The 21,002-nt window shown below is 37.2% G+C and overlaps 1 protein-coding gene across 36 annotated transcripts in view; it reads left to right on the top strand.

Moving 5' to 3' along the window:
* SYNE1 (spectrin repeat containing nuclear envelope protein 1) overlaps window positions 1-21,002 on the top strand; it is a 290,474-nt gene that overhangs the window by 213,928 nt on the left and 55,544 nt on the right. For 25 of the 36 annotated variants that reach the window (XR_015283259.1, XM_086877258.1, XM_086877290.1 and 22 more), the window contains 16 exons: window positions 586-720; window positions 881-1,036; window positions 1,846-2,055; window positions 3,353-3,454; window positions 5,151-5,270; window positions 6,729-6,929; window positions 8,134-8,307; window positions 8,755-8,886; window positions 11,541-11,737; window positions 12,664-12,796; window positions 13,167-13,349; window positions 14,190-14,339; window positions 15,836-16,012; window positions 16,602-16,757; window positions 19,487-19,642; window positions 20,363-20,533. Coding sequence is in view for 35 of the 36 variants with exons in the window: in XM_086877258.1 (XP_086733384.1) it covers window positions 586-720; window positions 881-1,036; window positions 1,846-2,055; window positions 3,353-3,454; window positions 5,151-5,270; window positions 6,729-6,929; window positions 8,134-8,307; window positions 8,755-8,886; window positions 11,541-11,737; window positions 12,664-12,796; window positions 13,167-13,349; window positions 14,190-14,339; window positions 15,836-16,012; window positions 16,602-16,757; window positions 19,487-19,642; window positions 20,363-20,533 (2,553 nt within the window). In the remaining variant the exon portion in view is untranslated. The remainder of the gene's footprint in view (window positions 1-585; window positions 721-880; window positions 1,037-1,845; window positions 2,056-3,352; window positions 3,455-5,150; window positions 5,271-6,728; window positions 6,930-8,133; window positions 8,308-8,754; window positions 8,887-11,540; window positions 11,738-12,663; window positions 12,797-13,166; window positions 13,350-14,189; window positions 14,340-15,835; window positions 16,013-16,601; window positions 16,758-19,486; window positions 19,643-20,362; window positions 20,534-21,002) is intronic. The other 11 variants (XM_086877286.1, XM_086877277.1, XM_086877276.1 and 8 more) reach the window with 1 other exon arrangement.

The raw sequence follows: 21,002 nt of genomic DNA, 5'->3' as shown, positions 1-21,002 counted from the left end.
TAACTCAGGATAATTCTGTAACAAATCAGCCCTCTGGAATTGATCAGTAGTCTGGCAATAGCTTAAAAGAAAAATGTTACTTTCAGTTTGAATTATTGGTTACATTCAGTTCTTGATATTAGTGGGTGAGGAATTTCAGGCACAGTATTTCTACTGAAAGAAATACAATTAAAAAGAATTAAAATAATTAAAAGAATTAAAAGAAATCAATTAAACTGGGGACAAACCAAAGTCTGTGTTACCATACATCTTCATTTTATTGTTAATAGACCCAAATCCACTCTTCTCTGTATAACACTCTGTTAATCAGCTTCCAAAGTTTTAAATACCTTGTATTAATTAACAGTAATTGATTATATTTTTGGTAAAAGCTAGTAATTTTTAATTCTGGCTACAAGTGTTTATCCTACATTTCTAGTGAACCTCCTGTTGAGCAGTATTTATGCAAAATATTCATGACAGGGAGCATTTGTGGGAGGACTATGAGCATTAGCAGGTGATAGCCTCAGTCACTAGGGAGTCTGTACAGATGAATTTTGTGCCCTACATATGGTCGAGGCATCCTAATGAGTGCTCCTCTCTCAGCAGCTTTATAGCAGACCAAACAGACTAATACCTGGAATGCCTTTGTATAAGGAGGAGACACAGGATGAAGATAAATCCTTAGTGTCACCAGTGTTGGTTGAATTGAATCAGGCCTTTGAAGATGTCTCATCTGAGGTAATTTTCAATTGTCTTTACACCTGTCCTACAGGAAAGCCACATTAACAGTGAACACTCCTCCAGCTATGGCCTGGAAATCCAGGCCTTTACCAAATACTAGAAGTTAGAAAGACTGTCTTGTTCTTCTGTGCTGGACTGCTCTGGTTTCTTTGTCCAGGCTGGACGGGTGGAGGAGACCCTGCAGCTTGAGCAGAAGCTGTATGATGGTATCACTGCCACCTCTGTGTGGCTGGATGGTGTGGAAGAGCAAGTCTTTGTTGCTACAGCTCTGTTGCCAGAGGAAGAAACAGAAACCTACCTCTGCAAGCAAGAGGTAAGGAATCCATGAGTGGGACTTCCTTTTAATTGCCAATAAGTTTGCATTTTATGTAGTGTTTAGAACAAAAATGTTAGAATCCTGGATAAGTGGCGTGTCACTGGCATAATCTCTGTGTAACTGCAGCATTCTGCAGTTGACTGTGCACAGAATGTTGAAGAAAGCATAGACTCTTTCTTCTGTGTAATGTCCTTTCTAGGTATTAGTGAACACCACATTAGCAAAATTGAAACAAAGTGAAAAAGAGGGAGGAATGCTCTGGGATATAGAAACAGCACAAGTTAATCAACATTAGGGGTGAGAGAGGCAGAAAGAATTGAGTGGTGGTGGGGAGAGAGAGGCAGTAGGACAAAGGAACTGTTTTCAACTGAAGAGGATAGATTCAGAAAATATGTAAGGGAGAAGTTTTTCAAAATGAGCGTGTGGAAATGCTGGAGCAGGTTGCCCAGAGAGGTAGTGGATGTCCTATCCATGGAAGCATTCAGATTCAGGCTTGAGAGGGCTCTGAGCATCCTGATGTAATTGAAGAGGTTATATTTACTTCAGGAGGGTTGGATTAGATGACTTTTAATCTGACCCAGATGTTTCTTTGGCTTTAAATCATTTTGTTCCAGCACTTGTTTTCCTTGGAGCATGGATTCTTTTTAGTATGAGAGATTACTGTAGCTGCCATTTCTTCTAGTGTGTGTGTGTGTACCAACAAAGTAAAAAATTCACTGCATCATTGCAAAATTGACAGTGATTATGGCATGTTTGCCTGCTTTCCAGAATGTCTGAATGTGACTTCTGTTTTTCTACACAATTAGTCTCTCGCCAAAGAAATCAAAGACATAACAGAAGAAGTGGATAAGAACAAGAATTTGTTTGCTCAGATACTTCCTGATAGTAGTGATAAGAGGGTTATTATAGAAGATACTTTGGATTGCCTCCTGAGAAGACTGACCTTACTGGATTCAGTGGTAAATCAGAGATGCCACCAGATGAAAGGACGGCTCCAGCAAATTATCACATTCAAGGTATGAGGTGATGAAATACAGAGGTGTATGTCAAATGGGGATAGAAAGGCTGCGAATTTTTGGTACCAAATCAAAAGAACAAGGTTGTCACAGGTTTCTTATTGAAACATCAAACTTCTCAGTCTGTGGAAAATTTGATACCCTAATAATTACTCAAAATTTAAACTCTCTGCTAGAAGGCTGCGACAACTCATGCAATTCCTGTAAAGTGATAATCTCTCCCTGCTGTCTCACCCTGCTGGCATTACATAAAAGGAAGACTGTGTTGTGCAAGTATGAAAAAATGCTGATAAACAGAGAAATGTGCTTTTTCAGAAAACTTTTCAGAATTCAGAAATGCTTTCAGATCTTTCTTGGTCTTTATCTTTTAGTAATAATCGGCTATTATTATTATTGTTGTTGTTGTTGTTGTTATCATTAATATATTAAGCCCTTCAGTATGGTTTATTTGTAATTAAAAAATCCATTCATTTTAAAAAAAAAATATTTCTTCTGTCTTTAGATTTAGGGTCATTTTTTCATAGATTATTACTACTAGATTTTCTTTCAAACTCCATAATCTTTCCTCTCCTATTTTTCAATGAAAGATCTCCCTTTTCTGATAACAGCAAGGTTGATTAGAATTAATTCTAATTATTCTTAGAGATTTTCAGTATCTAAAATAATTACTGAATGTAAAAATAAATACTAAGTCATTCATGCACCTCTTATGTAATGCTGAAAGTCTCATAAAAATGTGCTGTTAATTTTCTGTTGAGATGAGTGCAAGAAAAAAATAATTGATGGTATTTCAGCAAAATTGTTAAGTAATATTTATGTGTTTGTTCTGATAAAATACTCTAAAAGTTTTAGCTTGTGGTTAGCCCTGTAATGTGTGGAGGCCTTGTTTACTTATGTATTATATTTGCTCAAGTTTGTAATTAAAACAACTTGCCTTAAAAAGTAAAATCAAGTTTTTTTACAATCATATGTGTTAGAATAAACTGCACAAGAATGTTTTTGTTACATGGAGGTAATGACCTTGTTAGTTAATTATTTAATTAGAAAGCAAAAGCAGAAGTGCATTCACTGGATATGTTTTAGATGGGAGTTGCTTTAGCTCTTTGTTTCCATAGCTGGATTTTCAGCAATGTCAAATGTTTTTCATTGGCTAGTTTTGGTGCTTTTTGACTACTTTTTATGCTGCAGTGCTACCATGTAATATTTAATGCTTTAAACTTTCTGAAACATGGAGTATTTTTCAGTTGTTTTGTACTGTATAATTGTGGCTATAATTTGTTGGTTTTGTCTCCTGCAGAATGATCTGAAGCTCATGTTTACATCGGTGGCTGATAATAAATACTTAGTTCTACAGAAATTATCAGAGGCAGCTGACAGACCAGAAACAGAACAAATGCAGGTACTACCACGTGTCTGTCACTTGGGGAGAGGGGAAGAGGTAAAGTTTTTATCCAAAGTATAATTGGATTCTAGAGAACAGTTACTTTAAATGGGAGAACCTACATGTTCACATGAAGTATAGGAAAATGAGGATGTCCAAGAGCGTACTACACATAACTAAAAACAACAGAAAGTCACAACAACAAAAAACCCCTAGAAAAAGTGTCTTTCTCATCTTCCAGCTGACCTAGTACCTAGTTATGTTTATACTGTGCAGTATTTGGAAAAAAGAAATTTCAATAAAGAAAAAAAAATCCAGAGTTTCGCTAAATTGTTTGACTGTTAAACTTTCTTAAGAACCAAAGGCACTTTCCTGCTCACTGGTTTACAGTGATGGCTTTAATGTTACTCTTTTTAATGTAAAGCAGTAATTATTATTTCTTTATCAGGAATGGCCTGATGAGTAATTAATTATTTATATGAAAAAATATATCCCATTTTCTTGTTTCTGTTTTTCCAGTGAGAAAAATGAATGAAGTATTATAAAGACAACTTTTTATAGAACTTTCTTGTTAGCAATGTCTGGTGCCAGCAGACAACTGAATGGAAGAAACTTACCCTTCAGCTAAACAGAAATACTGGACTTTATATACCTGACATTCAAATTTTGAAGGAGAGGTCGCACTGTGTTTTTCTTTTCTATCTTTTGTGATGCCAAACATTGGCAAAAATTTATTTCCAGTTTGATTAATTAAACTACCAGCTAGGAAAACAATGTGGTAACAAAAACAGGTCAAATTATTTGTTTCAGAAAATCTCCCTTGGTTGATAAAACATTGAAATTTAAAAGCATTACTGCTTGTTCAATATGTGATTAGGAAAGTAGAAATAAAGGCCTTAATCAGCCAGGTGACATTAGTTGCATAAAGTGGAAGTTTAGTGACTTTATCATGCAAACTCCTTGCTGCTGAAAGGGAGGAGTTCTACTTCACATACATAGTTTTAAAATGTTTGGATAGGAAGCTTCCAAGAAAGGGCCTCAACAAAGGACTTTAAGTACAGGAACCTACCTCATGCTTTTAAATTTGTTGTAATCTGTGTGTGTTACTTCAGCAGAGACCTAGGGAAGCTTGTACCTTCCATTGGAAAAACTCATCACCTTCAGACACTTGCAAATACCAGTCTGTGTTCTTAAGTTGTATTTTTCCCAGTGCAAAAGGAGAGGTACAAGTCTTTTCCCTTGACAGTAATTTTGGCCCCACCCCAGTCTTGAAAGGGAACTGCTCACAGCTCTTTGCGTTCATACATGGGTTCTGCTGTGATGGTTGTTTGCTTGGTGCTCAGAGATGACAGGAATGACTATTAAAAAAAAAATTCTTTAAATTACATTGTTACATTAAAAGAAAAATTCTTTTGGGCCTCTACTATATAGTTAAAAGCATGGAAATTCATACTAAGCATAATATTTTATATATCTATTTTTATTATACTAAAGCTGCTTGTTATTAAAAAGTAATAATGATATGCTTATATAACTTTAAGAAAAAGACTGGGCTCTCCCAACTTCTAATTAATATGTTTCCTTCATAGCATCTTTAAAATTTCACCACATTGAAGGTGTGATTAGCACTGCAAGTGGAAAAGAATATGATCATAGGCCAGCTACACTACTGTTACTGAAACTTAAAACTAAGCAATGTAATTTTCATGTACAGGTCATACTGCATGCAGAAGAAGGCTTAAAGGAACTAGATGCTGGAATCAGTGATTTAAAGAAGCGTATAGACAAGCTACAAATTGACCAACCTTCTATACAAGAGTTGTCTAAGATCCAGGTATAGTTCATTAGTTCTATCCTGTCCATCCTATCACCTTTCTCACCTGTGATATCAAAGGAATGCTTCTTTTTATTCTTCATAATGCAGTTTAGGAAAAGGGATTTAAAGGCATTTCAGGTAAAAGATTATCTTCTCTCTGGTTCATCTAGTTTTACATTTTTGCCTCTTCAAATTTTCTAACATCTCTGATATTAGCAGTATTAATTGTAAAAATCTACAAAACCATGTTTGCTGTCAGCTCTCATCCATTACCTTTTCACATAGATGATGTTAAGCACCTAAACATAAATTTGTCTGCTGAAGGTTCATTCCTGTTCTCACCAGAGTCTCATGGTCTGTAATTAAGTACTGTATCACATCTCTCATTCAAACAAGGAAGGGGGTAAAGGAAGATGGAGAGCAAAGTGCGACCTGAAACTGGAAATGTTCTGCTTTTGCTGGAACACCTCTCAATACATGGGGGCAATTGATCCACAACTTCTGTAAACCTGTTGAAAGTCCTTTTTGAGCCGTTTGGCTGATGCAGGGGAATGCTTGAAGAAATATGAAGGAGAAGGAAGGTTTATAACTTAATTTTACTGTTTACAGTGACATAATAATAAATTAGAAGCAAAAAAACCAGCTGAAAGTGGAGATTAAATTTACTAAGCCAACAAGAGAGTGATAGCAATTAAAAATGAATGACTAAGAAATTAATCACTAAGAAATGTGTCTTTTGCCCAGTTCTTTATCCTTTTGGTCTTAGTGCCTGCTCCTGGTTTGTTTGCTGGTTTTTTTGTGGTTTTTTTTTCACTCAGTTTATGTGCCATTATGTGCCCCTCTCCATTTCAGTTTTTAGAAAAGCCACCTTTTGGCTTATTCTGACAGTTCTGCTTCTCACAATTTTCTGTTTAAGGCTAGGAGACTCAGCTGAATGATCCTAGAGGTATTTTAGTTGTTGGAATATCTTGTATAGATCAAAAGTAGGGACTTGTTTTGATTTTTACAGTAAGTTGTATGGTTCTTACTTGCTACTATTAAGATTCTGAGGAAGGAGAAGGAAATAAACCTGGCTTTGAGATGCCTGTGATCTGTATCCATGATGGAATCCATGTAATCCTCTGCATTATAAAAAGTAAAATGTAAACAGCATCTGCATTGCATTGTAGTCACTCTTTTTTGATGCATTAAGCCAAATCTTTGCTATTTAAATTAAGCCTTTGGGATTCTGCTATTTTTTTCCCCAAATACATGTTCTTTAAAGAGATCTTGCTTATTTTTCTGTCTTTAAATGGTGAGTTAATTTATCAATGAAGTCAGTATGTCTGGAAACTGGTTTTGAGCTAGAAATAAGTGAGCTAGAAATAAGTGAATAAGTAGTATTCACAGAGAGTACAGGGACAGTAAGGTTGCTTCTAGGAAGACATGTAAGGTGTGAAATAAGAATCAGCACTGCTGCCCTTTGTCCCCACCCAGGATAAGTATGATGAGCTGCTGATGATCATTGGATCCAGGCGGAGTGATCTGAATCAGAATATGGCTCTTAAGAGGCAGTATGAGCGGGCTTTGCAGGACCTGGCTGATCTGGTAGAAACAGGCCAAGAAAAAATGGCTGGTGACCAGAAAATGATTGTTTCTTCCAAAGAAGAGGTTCAGTCACTGCTTGAAAAACATAAGGTAAAAAACTGGGAAATATTTCAGGACTAGGAATGACTGTAAGCTTGTTGTCATGGTTTAGCCCCAGTGGGAAACTAAGAACCACACAGCTGCTTCCTCATATGTTCCTTCCTTGGGGAGAAGGAGAATCAGAAAGAAAAGGTAAGCCTTGTAGGTTGAGAGATGAATCCTAATACTAACAGCACTAATAAGAAAAATAATTGAAACAGTAAATATAACTGTAATGGGAAGGAGAGAGAGAAATAAACACAAGAGAAATAAATAAATCATGTACAATACAGTTGTTCACCACCTCCTGACCAATAGCCAACCTGTCCCCAGGAAGAAATCAGCAGCTTCCAGACATCTCCCCCAGTTTGTATACTGAACATGATGTTCTGTTGTATGGAATATGCCTTTGGCCTGTTCAGGTCAGCTGTCCTGACCATGGTCCTGCCAGGCTCCTCACCCACCTCCTCACTGGCAGAGCAAGGAAAACTGAAAAGTCCTTGACTTGGGATAAACACTACTCAGCAACAAACAAAAGATCAGTGTGTCACCCACATTATTCCCATAGTAAAGCCAAAACATAGTGCTCTACCATCTGCTGAGAAGAAAATGAACTCTATCCCAGCCAAAACCAGGACACTTAAAAGAGCAAATTGCTAACCTGTTCCTGTAAAGATACAGGAGCTTTTCAGAACAGTGGGACTGACTGTATTTTAAATTGGAGTCAATGAACTGTTCTGACACACTGAGTTTCAAATGCTTTGTTGAAGGTGAACCCAGATTTCTTCATTATTCTAATAAAAAGTTCCTAGTATTGTCCTGTCGTGCTACATAGCAATTTCATCCACCACTCCATTTATTTTCAACAGAAATTTACATTTGGTAATAGCATGCACAAATAGGACAAGTATTTTCCACATTTACATTAGGCAGGAATTTTTGGGGTTCTTTGATTTAAGCTGTTTTTCTTTATGGAATGAGGGTCAGGATGGAATTTGTGTGGAAAGAATGACTGACTTCTTTCTTTGAATAGACTATTGTCCTCTTTAAATTATGTTGGGTTTCATGAAATGCTGTGAAGTGAAAAGTTTATCTAATTCTATATAGATGATTGTACTGCTTATATCTTTAAGTGTTCTTTTAGTGGTAATTAATTGAGTAACAATTGCACTTTCTCTTCTCTGTTCTCCCTCTCCCTCACATCCAAATTTTTTAGGAATATTTTCAAGGGTTGGAGTCTCACATGATCCTGACAGAAACACTTTTTAGAAAGATGAGTAGCCTTGCCCTCTTGAAGGAAACTCAGTCTCATTCAGAGATAATGACACGAGCTTCGGCTGTATTAAAGCTGGCTCATAAACGAGGTGTGGAGCTGGAATACGTTCTAGAGGTGAGAATTTACGTGGCCTTTTCTATACTTCATTGTGATCAACCACCAGGACATTCTATAATGCTGATTTCCTGTGCTTGGACAGAACAGATGAGCGTCAGTCCATTTTGTCATACACAGAAAGCACTGATAGACTACAGTCTTTTCTATTTAATTGTTGTGACCTTCAGGGAGGACAAGTTGTGTTCCTCTAAGTCTAAAGAGCTGCTTGGCTTTAGCTGGTTAAGGAGAGCATGATAGTTTTATCCATTTGTTCTTACCAAAAGTTGAGCTTGGCACAGGGATGGTGTCTTTTTACAGGTTCACTGGACATTTGTACTGTTATTTCTGTACTTTCACAACCATATAGCTAGCTCTAGGATTTCAGATTTTAAAAAAAAAAAAAAGAAGTAGTAAAATTTTTAGATACCCAGATTTACCATATACATGGATAATTTGTGCTTGTAGACCTGGATGCATCTGGATGAAGATTACCAGGAACTCACCAGACAGCTGGAGTCTGTTGAAGGAAACATCCCCACTGTTGGTTTGGTAGAAGAGACAGAAGACAGGCTTACAGACAGGATTACACTTTTTCAGGTTGGTGCTTTGTAGATATTCTCTGTAGAAAAGAGGGGTTAAAGGGATCTCTGACAGTCATCAAGTCCAGCCTCCCACTTGAAGCATTACAGTTGCCATGGGCTGGATCAGCAACAGCTTTGGAAACCTCAAAAGATGGATGTCCCACAGCTGACCAGAGGACCAGTTGCAGTCCTGCACCACCATCTGCTATAAAATGTTTTATGTAATGCCCAGTCAGTAACATTAACTTTCAGCTTGTCACCATTGTCATTTTTATACTGTGTGGCACTACTGAGAATCATTTACCTCTATCATCTTTTTAATTCTGCCTCAAACAGTTGCAGATCTTTGTTAGACTGGCCCTTAGCCTCCTGCTTATCAATCTAAAGCAAGCACATTTCCCACATCCTCTTTGTGAAGGACATGTGCTCTAGGTCCCTAAATAACTTAATAGTTCTACACCAGACCCTGACCATTTCCTTCTTCCTCAACTCAGTGAGAGATGGGTCAGAGCACAATCAGATGGAGTAGGTGTGGCCTCATCAGCACCATCTAGACGACGATAATAAAATAACTTCATCTGGTTGTTCACAGCCCTAATATAGGCCTAATATAGAGCTGTGGCTTGCCTTATGAACTCCAGGTTAAATACACTACTAATTTCCTTCCTAAGCTGTACTGAGAAACACAGCTAGTCAGCCCAAGGTGCAGAAGTTGCATTTCTTCAGACTTCCAAGGTTTCTGCTGTCTCCAGCCTTTAGTTTAGTAGAGTCTCTGGAATTAGTCTGCCTTTTTTTTGTCCCAACTGCTCTCCCTAATCCAGTGGATTAGTGTCATCCAGAAATTTACTGAGGGAATGCTGGCTGCCATGATCCATGCCATTAATATGTTGAAGATATTTGGGATAAAATATCAATAATCTCTGGAGCACTCTGCCCAGTGCAACCTGCCAGCCAGGCATCAAGCCTTTGATCACTAGCACTGATACTGGTAATGCAGCTCATTTTCAGCCTACCAACACTGCATTTATCCAGCCATGAACTCTCTCTGCTGCTAGAGGAGAGGTGGTATCAAAGGTCATGCTGAAGTCAGTCTGTTCCACAGAGACAGTAATTTTGTCATAGAAGGCTGGTAGTGAATTTAAGTTGAATATTCCTGGTTGCCTCTTGGTCCTTTTTGTCATTGAAAATGGAATTCAGGAGGATGTACTCCATAATCTTTCCAGAGAGCAAGGTGAGACTGAACAGCCTGTGGTTCCTCAAATTGCCTTCCTCCCCAGATGCAGCAAGTAGTTTAAGTACAGGCTTTCTACCACATCCTGTTTCTTTGGTCTGATGTTTTGTTTTTGTCTCCTTATACTAGACATTTTAGTTGGGGGTTTTATATTCTCTTTTTTGTTTTACAGAAAAATGTCTGTCAATTTTTTTTTGAAAATTGACTTTGTGTTATCTTTTTAGTTGCTTTACCAGACAGCTTTCTGATTTTCCAATGTTATGAGGAAAACAAGCAATCTATTGTGTGTGGGGGGGTTGTTTGTTTGATGCTAGGCATAATTTTGTGTTGATTCTAACTCTAAATTATTTTTCTTCTTTTGTTTTTCTTTTCAGTTACATGAACTAGGTTTTTCAAATCCAGATTCTTGTATTCCATTATATCATAGATTTTATTAATTGGCCACATTTAGCTTTAAAATCCATCATAATAAATTTATGATTATCTTAGAATAAGCCACTATCTAGAAATTTTCTTTTTTTATATATGTTATGTGTAAATAAAGACTTACACATAAAGATAATTTTTTTCAAATCTATTATAAGCTCTATTTTTGTGAAAGAGGAAATAAGAGTGATAGAAAGGTCATGTGCTCGCTATAAGATTGGTAGTTTTGTACCTTTTATATTCAGATTACTTTCAACAGAGCTGAAAAATGGGAATGCATGTACATTTCACGCTCAAACTTATACCAATGTACAGCTGTTTTTAAAATCCATAGTATTTGTGTAATGATGGTGGAATTTAGCCAGTATATTTGCTCACATGTACAATTTCTTTTACGCATCCACAAATCACCATTTAAATTAAATCCGTCTCAGTTCCAGGTTCATTCTGGGTAATAGTATTAACAGCCTTTCCTTTTTCATTACCTTTTTTGCTTTCTTGTGCAATAAAAATTGGTCTGTGTGTTCAGGGGTTTGGATGGATGGGATGATCTTCTGTTTTGTTGCCATGAAGAGAAGAAGGGTAGATTGGTAAAAGAGTGAGATGTCTAGAGAGCTGAAGATAGGCATTGGAAGGGCTGAAGAGGGAACCACTGTTAATAATTTTATACTGGACATCTTTATCGTTCATTGCAGTAGATGGTAGGTTTTCAGCAGATGGTAAAGTAAGTTCTGGTAAAGTTTCAGGTATAGAATATTTAGACGAAGGAGTAGGAGAAGTTCATCATAAGGAGGAACCAATAGACATACTGATATGATTTGGTTTGTGGCAACATGTTCAGCTTTTGAGCGGATTACCTTCATGATGGTTCTTGGAGAGTTCTTAGAGCTGGAGCAGAAATAAAAATTGATGTTCTGTGATGACATTGGATGTGCAGCAAATTGCAGTAAAAGGAAATTAACTGTTGAGAAAGTGTGGTAGCAGTTATCTAACCTTCTCCTCTGTCATTACAGCATCTGAGATCTAACCTGACTGAATACCAACCTAAATTATACCAAGTGCTAGATGATGGGAAGAGGCTCCTTTTTTCTGTTAGCTGCTCAGAACTCGAAGGTCAACTGAACCAACTAGGAGAACGCTGGTTAAGTAACACCAGCAAAGTCACCAAGGAGCTTCACAGGCTGGAGACAATACTGAAGCACTGGACAAGGTAATGCTGTGTAATGGTAAATATAAAGATCTTCACCTGTGCTTTTCAGGTCAAAGCCATTCTGGACCCAGGCATATTTGATTCAACATTTAAAAGAAAGAAGGAAAAGTATATCATAGTTCAACTGCTCTTCTGTTCTATAGAAGTGCTGTTGTAGTCTCTCATTTATAATAAAAGATAAAGCAGATAAGAGCTGGTGCAAAGAAATGAGAAAATACTTTCTTAGATGATTGATTTAGAAGCCTCGTGTGCATATAGGTTGACCAGTTGTGTGTTTTGCTGGGTGACATGAGTAGCCTCAGCATCTTTTAGTGGATTCATTGCAGCTTCTGGGTTCTTGTGCGTCTGTGTCATTGTATATATGGAAGGGAGCTTTTGCTACCTTGCTAACGTTCATATGCTACTTTTGAAATTAATTATCTAACTGGTATAGAAGCTTTGTCTATGAATCCCTGGCTTATGTGTGGACACATATTCTGTTATCTTACTACTTGCTTGGCATGTGAAATTATATGGAGATGGTTTCTGAAAAAAAAAATTAAGTTTCTGGCCTGAGATACTTCTTGGTAAAGATTTAGGAAGACTGAGCTTTCTAATGGAAGTGAAAAGTCTGTTTATGTGCTTTGGGTGGGGTTACAGCTTGTCCAAAGTGGTTTGGGACCTATTTACTGTCCTTCATTAAACTTTTTTCTAAAGGCAAAACTTAGGCACTCTTAGAAATTGTGAGCATAGTGGCTAAAATAGGAGCTTCCTGATGCCATGCCTGTCTGTAAAATTAAATTACTTCAGAATTTTTCTGAAATTTTATTAAAAAAAAATTCAAATCTGGCATTCAGTATCTTCCTCTAACACATGGAGGAAAAACTGCTCAGTTGGAGACAAGAAGTGGCAATGACTGTTTCAGTCTTCTTTAAACATCTTCCCAGGTATCAGAGTGAATCAAATGAATTGACACAGTGGTTGCAATCTGCAAAGGAGCGACTTGAGTTTTGGAGCCAGCAGTCTTTGACTGTTCCTCAGGAACTAGAAACAGTCCGAGACCACCTGAACTCCTTTTTGGTAAGTTGGTCACAAACCTGGGACACCTGTTTCTCTCCAATTACAGTTACACAGTTGATTAACCAAATGGTTATACTTCTTCTCAAAATTGATGAGTATGTAGGTATGCTGTTCTTCAAAATGCTGGTATGTGTGCACATTAAGCACTTCTTTGCTATATGCAAGGATTGTAAATCTTGAGGATTCTGAAAAAAGAAAAAGATTTTATGACTGAACACAGTTTTTGTTCTTATTCTGAAATACAGCTGATGAATACCAATAAAAAGTTTTAAAGGGAAAGGAGGATATTCTTAGCTTTCTGAGGTTTTAAAAGTCCAAGTAAAATAAAAAAGTATCTAATTATTTCCACAAAAAATGGTTCTGCTTACAGGAGTTTTCAAAAGAGGTGGATGCTAAATCATCACAGAAATCTTCTGTCCTGAGTACTGGGAACCAGCTCCTCAGGCTTAAGAAAGTAGATACAGCTGCATTACGTGCAGGATTGTCCCACATCGAAACACAGTGGACAGAGCTTCTCACACAAATCCCAGCAGTGCAAGAGAAGTTACACCAGGTAAGAAAGCCAGCAATGGCCTTCGATATTCCAGAAAACTGAGTCTGTACAGTTGGCACTGATTAGTTGCTTCCTTTCTCAATTTTTCCATGTGAGGAAAGATAAGGAAAAAAGTTATTCCTGTTTTATTGTGGGAAGGCTCATGCTTAGTTTCAAATCCTGCCTGTCTTAGTATTACTTTCAGTATTACTTTCAGACATCCATAGTTATGTTTGTTAAATTTTAATGAAAGAACAGGTGGGGGTTTTTTCTACACATTGTTATGCTTTCTGGAAAAGGTGTTTTTCCCTTGTGCCCTGTCAGATTTGGGTAGTGGTTTTGTTCAAATTGAGTAGGTTAGGTTCAAGTCTGTGAAAGACAAAATAGATCTAAAAACATTCTTGATTTTTGCTAGTGTGTATAGGCACAAGAGGCTTTTTAGTTGTGCAGTTTTGGGGTTTTAATGCTATAATACTGAACTTTGAGAATTATACTGATTGAAAAGTTGTCTTAATATGTAGTTGCTAGGGAGTTATCAGTGTAAGCTGTTGCTTTAATTTGTAGCTTAGAATGCCCTCAGAGTTAGTAATAACTGATTTATGGGGAGAGAGGAAGGGTCACAAATCTTAACTGAGTCTGTGATGGCAAACAAAACAATGTTATTCTGTAGTCCTTGTAATGAAAAATATATATGTCCACCTAAAAATGTCATAGAACATATTCTTGAGTGATTAAATGCAGGCAAGCATTTAATGCAAGAGTGACATAACTCTGTCAGCTACTGAAACTATGTAAATGCAAAGCAAGGAATTCTTACCCATTTTCTTCACAACATGAGTTATAAGTCTGTTATCTCAACAGCTGCAGATGGACAAAATTCCTTCTCGCCATGCCATCACTGAAGTTATGAGCTGGATTTCGCTGATGGAAAATGTAATTCAGCAGGATGAAGAAAATATAAAAAATGTAGTAGGACAGAAAGCAATTCAGGGTTACATCCAGAAGTACAAGGTACTGCGTTGCAATATTATTAATTTTCATTTTGAATTATCCTCATTATTACCACAATTAAATCTGTAGAAATACGTAAAATATAAGTGATTTAAGGGGAAAAAAAATCATCAGCTTTGTGGAGTGGTTGAAATTGTATGCCAGTTAGAACTGCAAAATATTTGATACTGTGGAAAAGAGGCCAAAATTACTTTTACTCAGCTGTTTACCTATGGCAGTGATTTTTAATATGCTTACCTTAATTTCTAGGAAAATCCAAAGCGATATGCACATTAGTAAACCTTATTAGATCTGCCAGAGTGGATGCAGTACTCCAGGCAGGGTCTAGAGCAGAACAAAGGGTCAGAATCACCTCCCTGGAACTGCTGGCCACTCCTCTTTTGAAGCAGCCCATGATGCAGGTGGCCTCCTGGGCTGCAAGTGCACCCTGTTGGCTTATGTCCAGCTTTTTATGCATGAGAGCTCCCAGATCCTTCTCTGCAGGGCTGCTCTCAATGAGTTCATCTCCCCAACACAGGTGAAGCACCTTGCACTTGGACTTGTTGAACTTCATGAGTTTCTCATGGGCCTTGTTCTCAAGTTTGCACAGGTCCCCTGGATGGTGTCCCATTCTTTACTTGAATCAACTGTGCTGCTCAGCTTCATGTCCTCTGCAGACTTGCTGAGGATGGATCTGATCTCACTGCATCATTGACAAAGCTTATTAAAGAGCGCTGGTCCCAAAGTAGAGCCCTGAGGGACACCACTCATCACCGTTCTCCACCTGGACAGAGAGCCATTGGCCAGAGCCCTCTGGCTGCATCTATCCAGCCAAATCCCTGTCCACAGAATAGTCCACCCTTCAAACCCATGTCTCTCTAGTTTGGAGATAAGGATGTCACTGTGTCAAGTGCCTTACAGAATTCTAGGTAGATGGCATCAGTCAGTCTTCTCTTCTTGTCATTCCATAGAAGGCCACCAGATTGGTCAGGCACAATATGCCCTTAGTAAAGTTGTTCCGGCTGTTTTGGATCACGTCTTTGGCTTGTATGTGCCTTAACATTGCTTCCGTGAGCATCTGTTCCATGATCTTCCCAGACACAAAAGTAAGGCTAACCAGTCTGTACTTCCCCAGATTCTCCTTTCTTCCGTCTATAAAGATAGGAGCAATGTTTCCCCTTTTCCAGTCATTGGGTATTGGCCTGACCACCATGACTTTTCAAATATGATGGAAAGTGGCTTGGCAACAACATCAATCAGCTCTCTCATGGGATGTATTTCATCAGGTCCCATGAACTTGTGCCTATTGAGCTTTATCAAGTGGTGCTGAACCTTCTCTCTGCTTACAGTGGGAGAGACTTGTTTTCTAATTCCTGGTCAATTGCTAAAAAGCCCTTCTAGTTCAATTGTGATAAAGGTGTAGCTGTTGAACACTGTTCCTCTGTTTTGCAGGAAGGTGAGAAATTGTGGTACTTTTGTGCTGCTTTGTTAGTTCAATTTTTTTTTCTCTTTTCTAGGGTTTCAAGATAGATTTAAATTGCAAACAGTTGACTGTCGACTTTGTGAATCAATCAGTGCTACAAATCAGCAGCCAGGATGTTGAAAGTAAACGCAGTGACAAAACTGATTTTGCAGAACAGCTTGGAGCAATGAACAGACGCTGGCAGATCCTGCAAGGCCTGATAACAGAAAAGGTAAAGAAGAAAACCTAACTGCTCTGGAGTGAACTGTCAAAATGCATAGAACATTAAGATTATAATGGTTGGAAGTCTCTGCAGGTCATCTAGGTCAATCTTCTCAAACAGTGCTAACTTTACAGTTAGATCAGAGGGGACTTGGTTATCTGAATCTTGAAATTTCCAAGGAGAGATTCCACAAACTCTTCTGAGTAGCTGATTCATGCTTAACCACTCTGCTGGGGACAAGTTTTTGTCTTGCTCCCAATCAGGACTTCCCATGTTGCAATTTGTGACTTTTATATTTTCTTCTTTTATTAAATATCTCCCAGAATAGTCTGCCACCACTTTCTCCATGCCTTTCTACAAGGAGTGTACAGCACAGTGAGGTGATTCTTTTGTCCTCTTTTCCCCAAGCTGAATGAAGCCAGGGTTATTATTAATTCTGTTAAACTAGATATATTCTGTTATACTAGATATATTTAAAATTGCTTTCAGTGAAAGCACTGAATTCCAAGAAGGCATTACTTTGCATTGATCTTCAATGATTTATATAAAAAAATAAAGATAATTGTATGAGAAAGTGTCTACTCATTTTTCATTGCAGATCCAGCTCTTGGAAGGTCTGCAGGAATCCTGGACAGAATATGAAAATAATGTGCAGTGCCTAAAAATTTGGTTTGAAACCCAAGAAAAGAAGCTGAAACAGCAACAAAAAATTGGAGACCAGGCTTCAGTGCAGAATGCTTTGAAAGACTGTCAGGTAACGTCTACTTATAAATAATAGTGTTTTCTTTCCAAGAGTTTAAAACAAAACTTGATAAATTCATGTAAAATCCTCATATTGGTGAAGTCAATGACTCATTCTTGACTTCAGTAAAGGAGAGATTTCATTCCTAAGGTGCAAGCAATAAAAGAGGAGGAAGGAGCCATAAGGTCTCAAAGTTGCTTAAGACCAACCAAAGTTGTCATTTTTACACTGGACATTTCAAAGCTTGCCAGGCGAACTGAACTAGAAGACTGTCAAAGGAATATGTTGTCATATCTGTTTAGCCAGTCTTAAGGGTTTTTTCTGACTTTTTGCTATCTTTTCTCCATAGCCCACTTTTTTTCCATTCTTTTTCCATCTCATATGTTCCACCTGACTATTCAGAGAAAAAATCTACAATCCAAGGAAGTTTTATGCTTCCATTCAGAAAGCTGGGAATTTTGTTGTTGTTTTTTTCAAATGTCCAGAAAAGGAAAGAGAGTCACGATTATGATGTGCAAAGATGAGATGAGGCAAAGTGCAACTTTACATAATGCAGATAGGTTTGAACCACAACAGTTTTTCACATGGAATGCATACAAGGACAACACAGCAGTGAACTGGATATCACAGTTATCCCTGAACATCTTACTCAGAGTAGCACATATTTAGATAGTAAGAAGCTTACCTCTGGAGCTGCCAGGCCAGAGCTAAAGCTTACAGTTGTGTAGGCAGAACAGTTACTTTTGAATTGATAGACAAGCTTCCACACAGTATCAGGCATCACATAACTTTTGTTCAAAATAATTTTGTCCTACCAGATACCATATAATAAATTGCATGCCAAATCAAATGAAAACTCTGTCAGGCCAACTGAATGCACAAAATCTTGATGTTCTTATCACCATAAAAGGGTGTGTTTATATTTATGTTTCTTTCCTGCATGAATTTAATTAATGGGAGAAATATAATCTAGCATTCATCTCTTTGCAAAGAGAACAGCTGTAAGATCAAATGAAATGTATAAAAGAATTTGCTCTGTTACCTTTGTTTCTGTAAAGGCAAATAGGGTGGTTAGGCCAGATATGTTAGAGGTCAAATTTTTTTCTGAAATTGTTGACCAAAGTTTTCAATCTGTCTGAAGTTTAGTTTTAATTCGGTTTTAATTTAGCTTAGTTTTAATTCAGGTATCTTTATGGTTTCAGCACAATAAACCCATACAGCTGAAGCAAGGGTAATTTAACATAGCCTGACATAATCAGCAGTCTGTTCTTGGCTGGAGTTCAAAGCTGAATCTGAATTATCACCTTTTTGATTCCTTTTACTCAAGGAAGTTAGCAAATACACTTGGGGAGTTAGTTATGAATGGCAAGACTTTGATCAGCAGAGAAACAAATTGTTTAAGAAATAACTGTATCAGACACTCCCAGATATCTGGTTCAACTAGTGCAAAAGCTGGAGTTTATTTATTAACCAAAGTTAGTTGCTGCTTAGTGTCATTTTAATAAGTGGAGTCAACCATTTTTTCCTGACAGAGTTAGAAAAAATAATGCATCTTTAATTCAATTTTGAATTTTAAATTATGAATAAAAAAGCCTTTTTCAGAGAGAATCAGAAATATTTGCTGGTCTTGGTGTTTGAAACTTATGCCTTTCTTACATTCTGAATTCTGGAGCAACCTTGTATAAAGTAAAATTACTTTTTTCAGTGTAAAAATACACTTTTTGGAAAGTCAGGTTTATTACGTTCAACTTAGAAGTGTTTGTGTTGTCAGCTGGAATAAAAAATGATCTATTACTCTGTCTGCTCTGGAACAAGGTCATGGCGAGATGTTTGAAGAAATGTGAAGTGATACAGAAAAAAATAAAGACTGAGAATAAATACTGCCACAAAAATGCTCTCACAAATATGTATACAGACAAAAGTGTGTCGTATTTTTGGAGGGATAAATTCTATTAATAACAGGTGTTTGCAAGACTGGGGAGAATTTTGCTCCAAATACTTTTCCAGATATCTACAATGCAAAGTCTCTTATGGCAATGGTTCACTTGTGTTTAGGGATTCATAGGGAGTGGAATTTATTAAAAACCTGGGGTTTCAGGCTGACCAGAGTTCTGCTGTATTCTTTTCTTTTTCTGTTGATCTGTTTCTCTCAGTAAGGAGAGGCTTGCAGAAAATGACAAAATAACCTGTGATCCCATGGTTAATGGAGGGGTAACACAAGGTTGCTGCCACCTCACAGTGTGCTTTTGGTATCATACTGACAGGTAAACACAAATGTGTGCTGGCCTGCAGCCTGCAAGCCCTACTGCCCCACTCTGCTCAGACTCAGTGTTTGTGCTTCCTGAAGCCCCAGAGCTTCCCTATGAGTCACAGTACTGCAGGACTTTCTTGGATCTGCCTGCACCATGCTATGATATTATACAGGTAGTTTCCCAGTTAGGACTGGCTATTTTTAACTAGTTTTTCACTCTTACAAGACAGCAGAAAATTATACAGAAGTTTTACATAGATGACATGCTTCTATTTAAATCAACAAACTGCTAGACTTCAAAGGGAACAAAAAATATTCAGTGAAATTGCTGATGAGTTGTGAATGTCTTGAAAATAAAAAGTCAAAATATGCTAGCATGTGTCCTATTTTTTAAACTAAGGAGCTTGTGGGCATCTTTTCTGTATCAAGGTGTTATTTAGTCAATTAAATAAGCAAAAATACTCAGGGTTTTTTTTGGGTTTTTTTTTAGGAATTAGAAGAATCAATAAGAGCAAAGGAAAAAGAAGTAGAAAATGTAGAACAGAGTGGTCTTTCTTTGGTACAGAACAAGAAAGAAGAAGTCTCTTCTGCTGTTATGAATACACTGCAAGAAATTAACCATTCCTGGGCCAATTTGGATCACATGGTAAAAGAATCTGTGAGGGGAAAATTATAGCTCTAGAAATAAGACATGGAGAAGAGGTGGAATTAGAAGTTGCAGCTATTGGATTTCTTCTGAATTGTGTCCCTCTTTCCATGTCTCTAGCCGTCAATCTCCAAGTTTGTGTGTACACTCCACATAAAAAGGGTATAATGTTTCTTGTTTCAGCAGTGCTTCTAGTCATTGTAAATGAAGCTTTTTAGATGCTCCCTAATATTTAGTGTAAAGGAACAAAATTACCTTTCAGGAATTAACTTTTCAAGCCCACAGGTCTCACAGAATAAGGAAGAGATCAGCATTAATTTTCAGCATTCAAACTTTGATCAACATCAGTCTGTCTTCCCAGGAGGAATGCAGTTTGTTAGTGCCAGCCTCTCTGCAGATTTCCATAGGCCGATTATCCTGCCTTAGAGATGTGTGTAGTCTTAAGAAATTTCACTTGATCCTGCTCTGGACTAAAGTAAAATGAATTTTGACATCTTTACAGTCCATTCCATCCAACCTTTATTAAATGAAGAACTTTATGCTATTCCCAATGTAAGCCCAGCTGATGGTTGTACAAAATCTTCATTATTCAACAGGTTTAAGATAAGGCATGTAGGACAAGAAGCATGTGAGATCCAAAGAAAGAAAATAATTTAAAGATATCCCAAATAGCTTGAATGCTTTTAATTTACTTTTGTGTTTATTCCTCCTTCCTCCCAGGTTAGCCAACTGAAGATACTGTTGCAATCTGTTCTTGATCAATGGAGCATTTACAAAGTGGCTTATGAAGAACTAAACAGTTACCTGACAGAAGCCAGATATTCTTTGTCCCGTTTTTATCTTCTTACTGGTTCTCTGGAAGCTGTGAAAGTCCAAGTTGATAAACTTCAGGTGAAAAGAGTTAATTTTCTCTGAAATTGCATGGTTGCAGATAACTGTAGATTTTGGCTTATAAGAAGTAGAAGTAAAGACATACTGGCGCATTAAAATCACATGACATTAAAAGAACACATTATAAACCAGCCACTGCATGTTTTATTTTGCAGAAAAATGAATTTGGGATAGTTGGTTTCTTTTTAGATTTTTGATGCCATTCTTTATAATTTGAGCAATACCATCAGATTGTTACAAGTTTTTAAATGATGCTGATGGCCATTGAAACTAAAGTTTCTCATGCTACTTCATCAGGCTTCAGAGCTACAGGTGCATGCTGAGATCACATTTTTAGACCCCCCAGCAACCTTGCAGTAGATTGATAAACAAAAAAAATAATGTTTCAGGAGCTGAGAAACTCACGTGTTCTAGTAATTTACCATTGAAAAAAAACATAAAATACAAGGAGATTCCTTTTATAAAATTA

The sequence above is a fragment of the Cyanistes caeruleus genome, chromosome 2 (assembly GCF_971803275.1).
Source record: "Cyanistes caeruleus chromosome 2, bCyaCae1.hap1.1, whole genome shotgun sequence".
Classification (NCBI taxonomy): domain Eukaryota; kingdom Metazoa; phylum Chordata; class Aves; order Passeriformes; family Paridae; genus Cyanistes; species Cyanistes caeruleus.
This window is presented reverse-complemented; position numbering and strand designations above follow the sequence as displayed.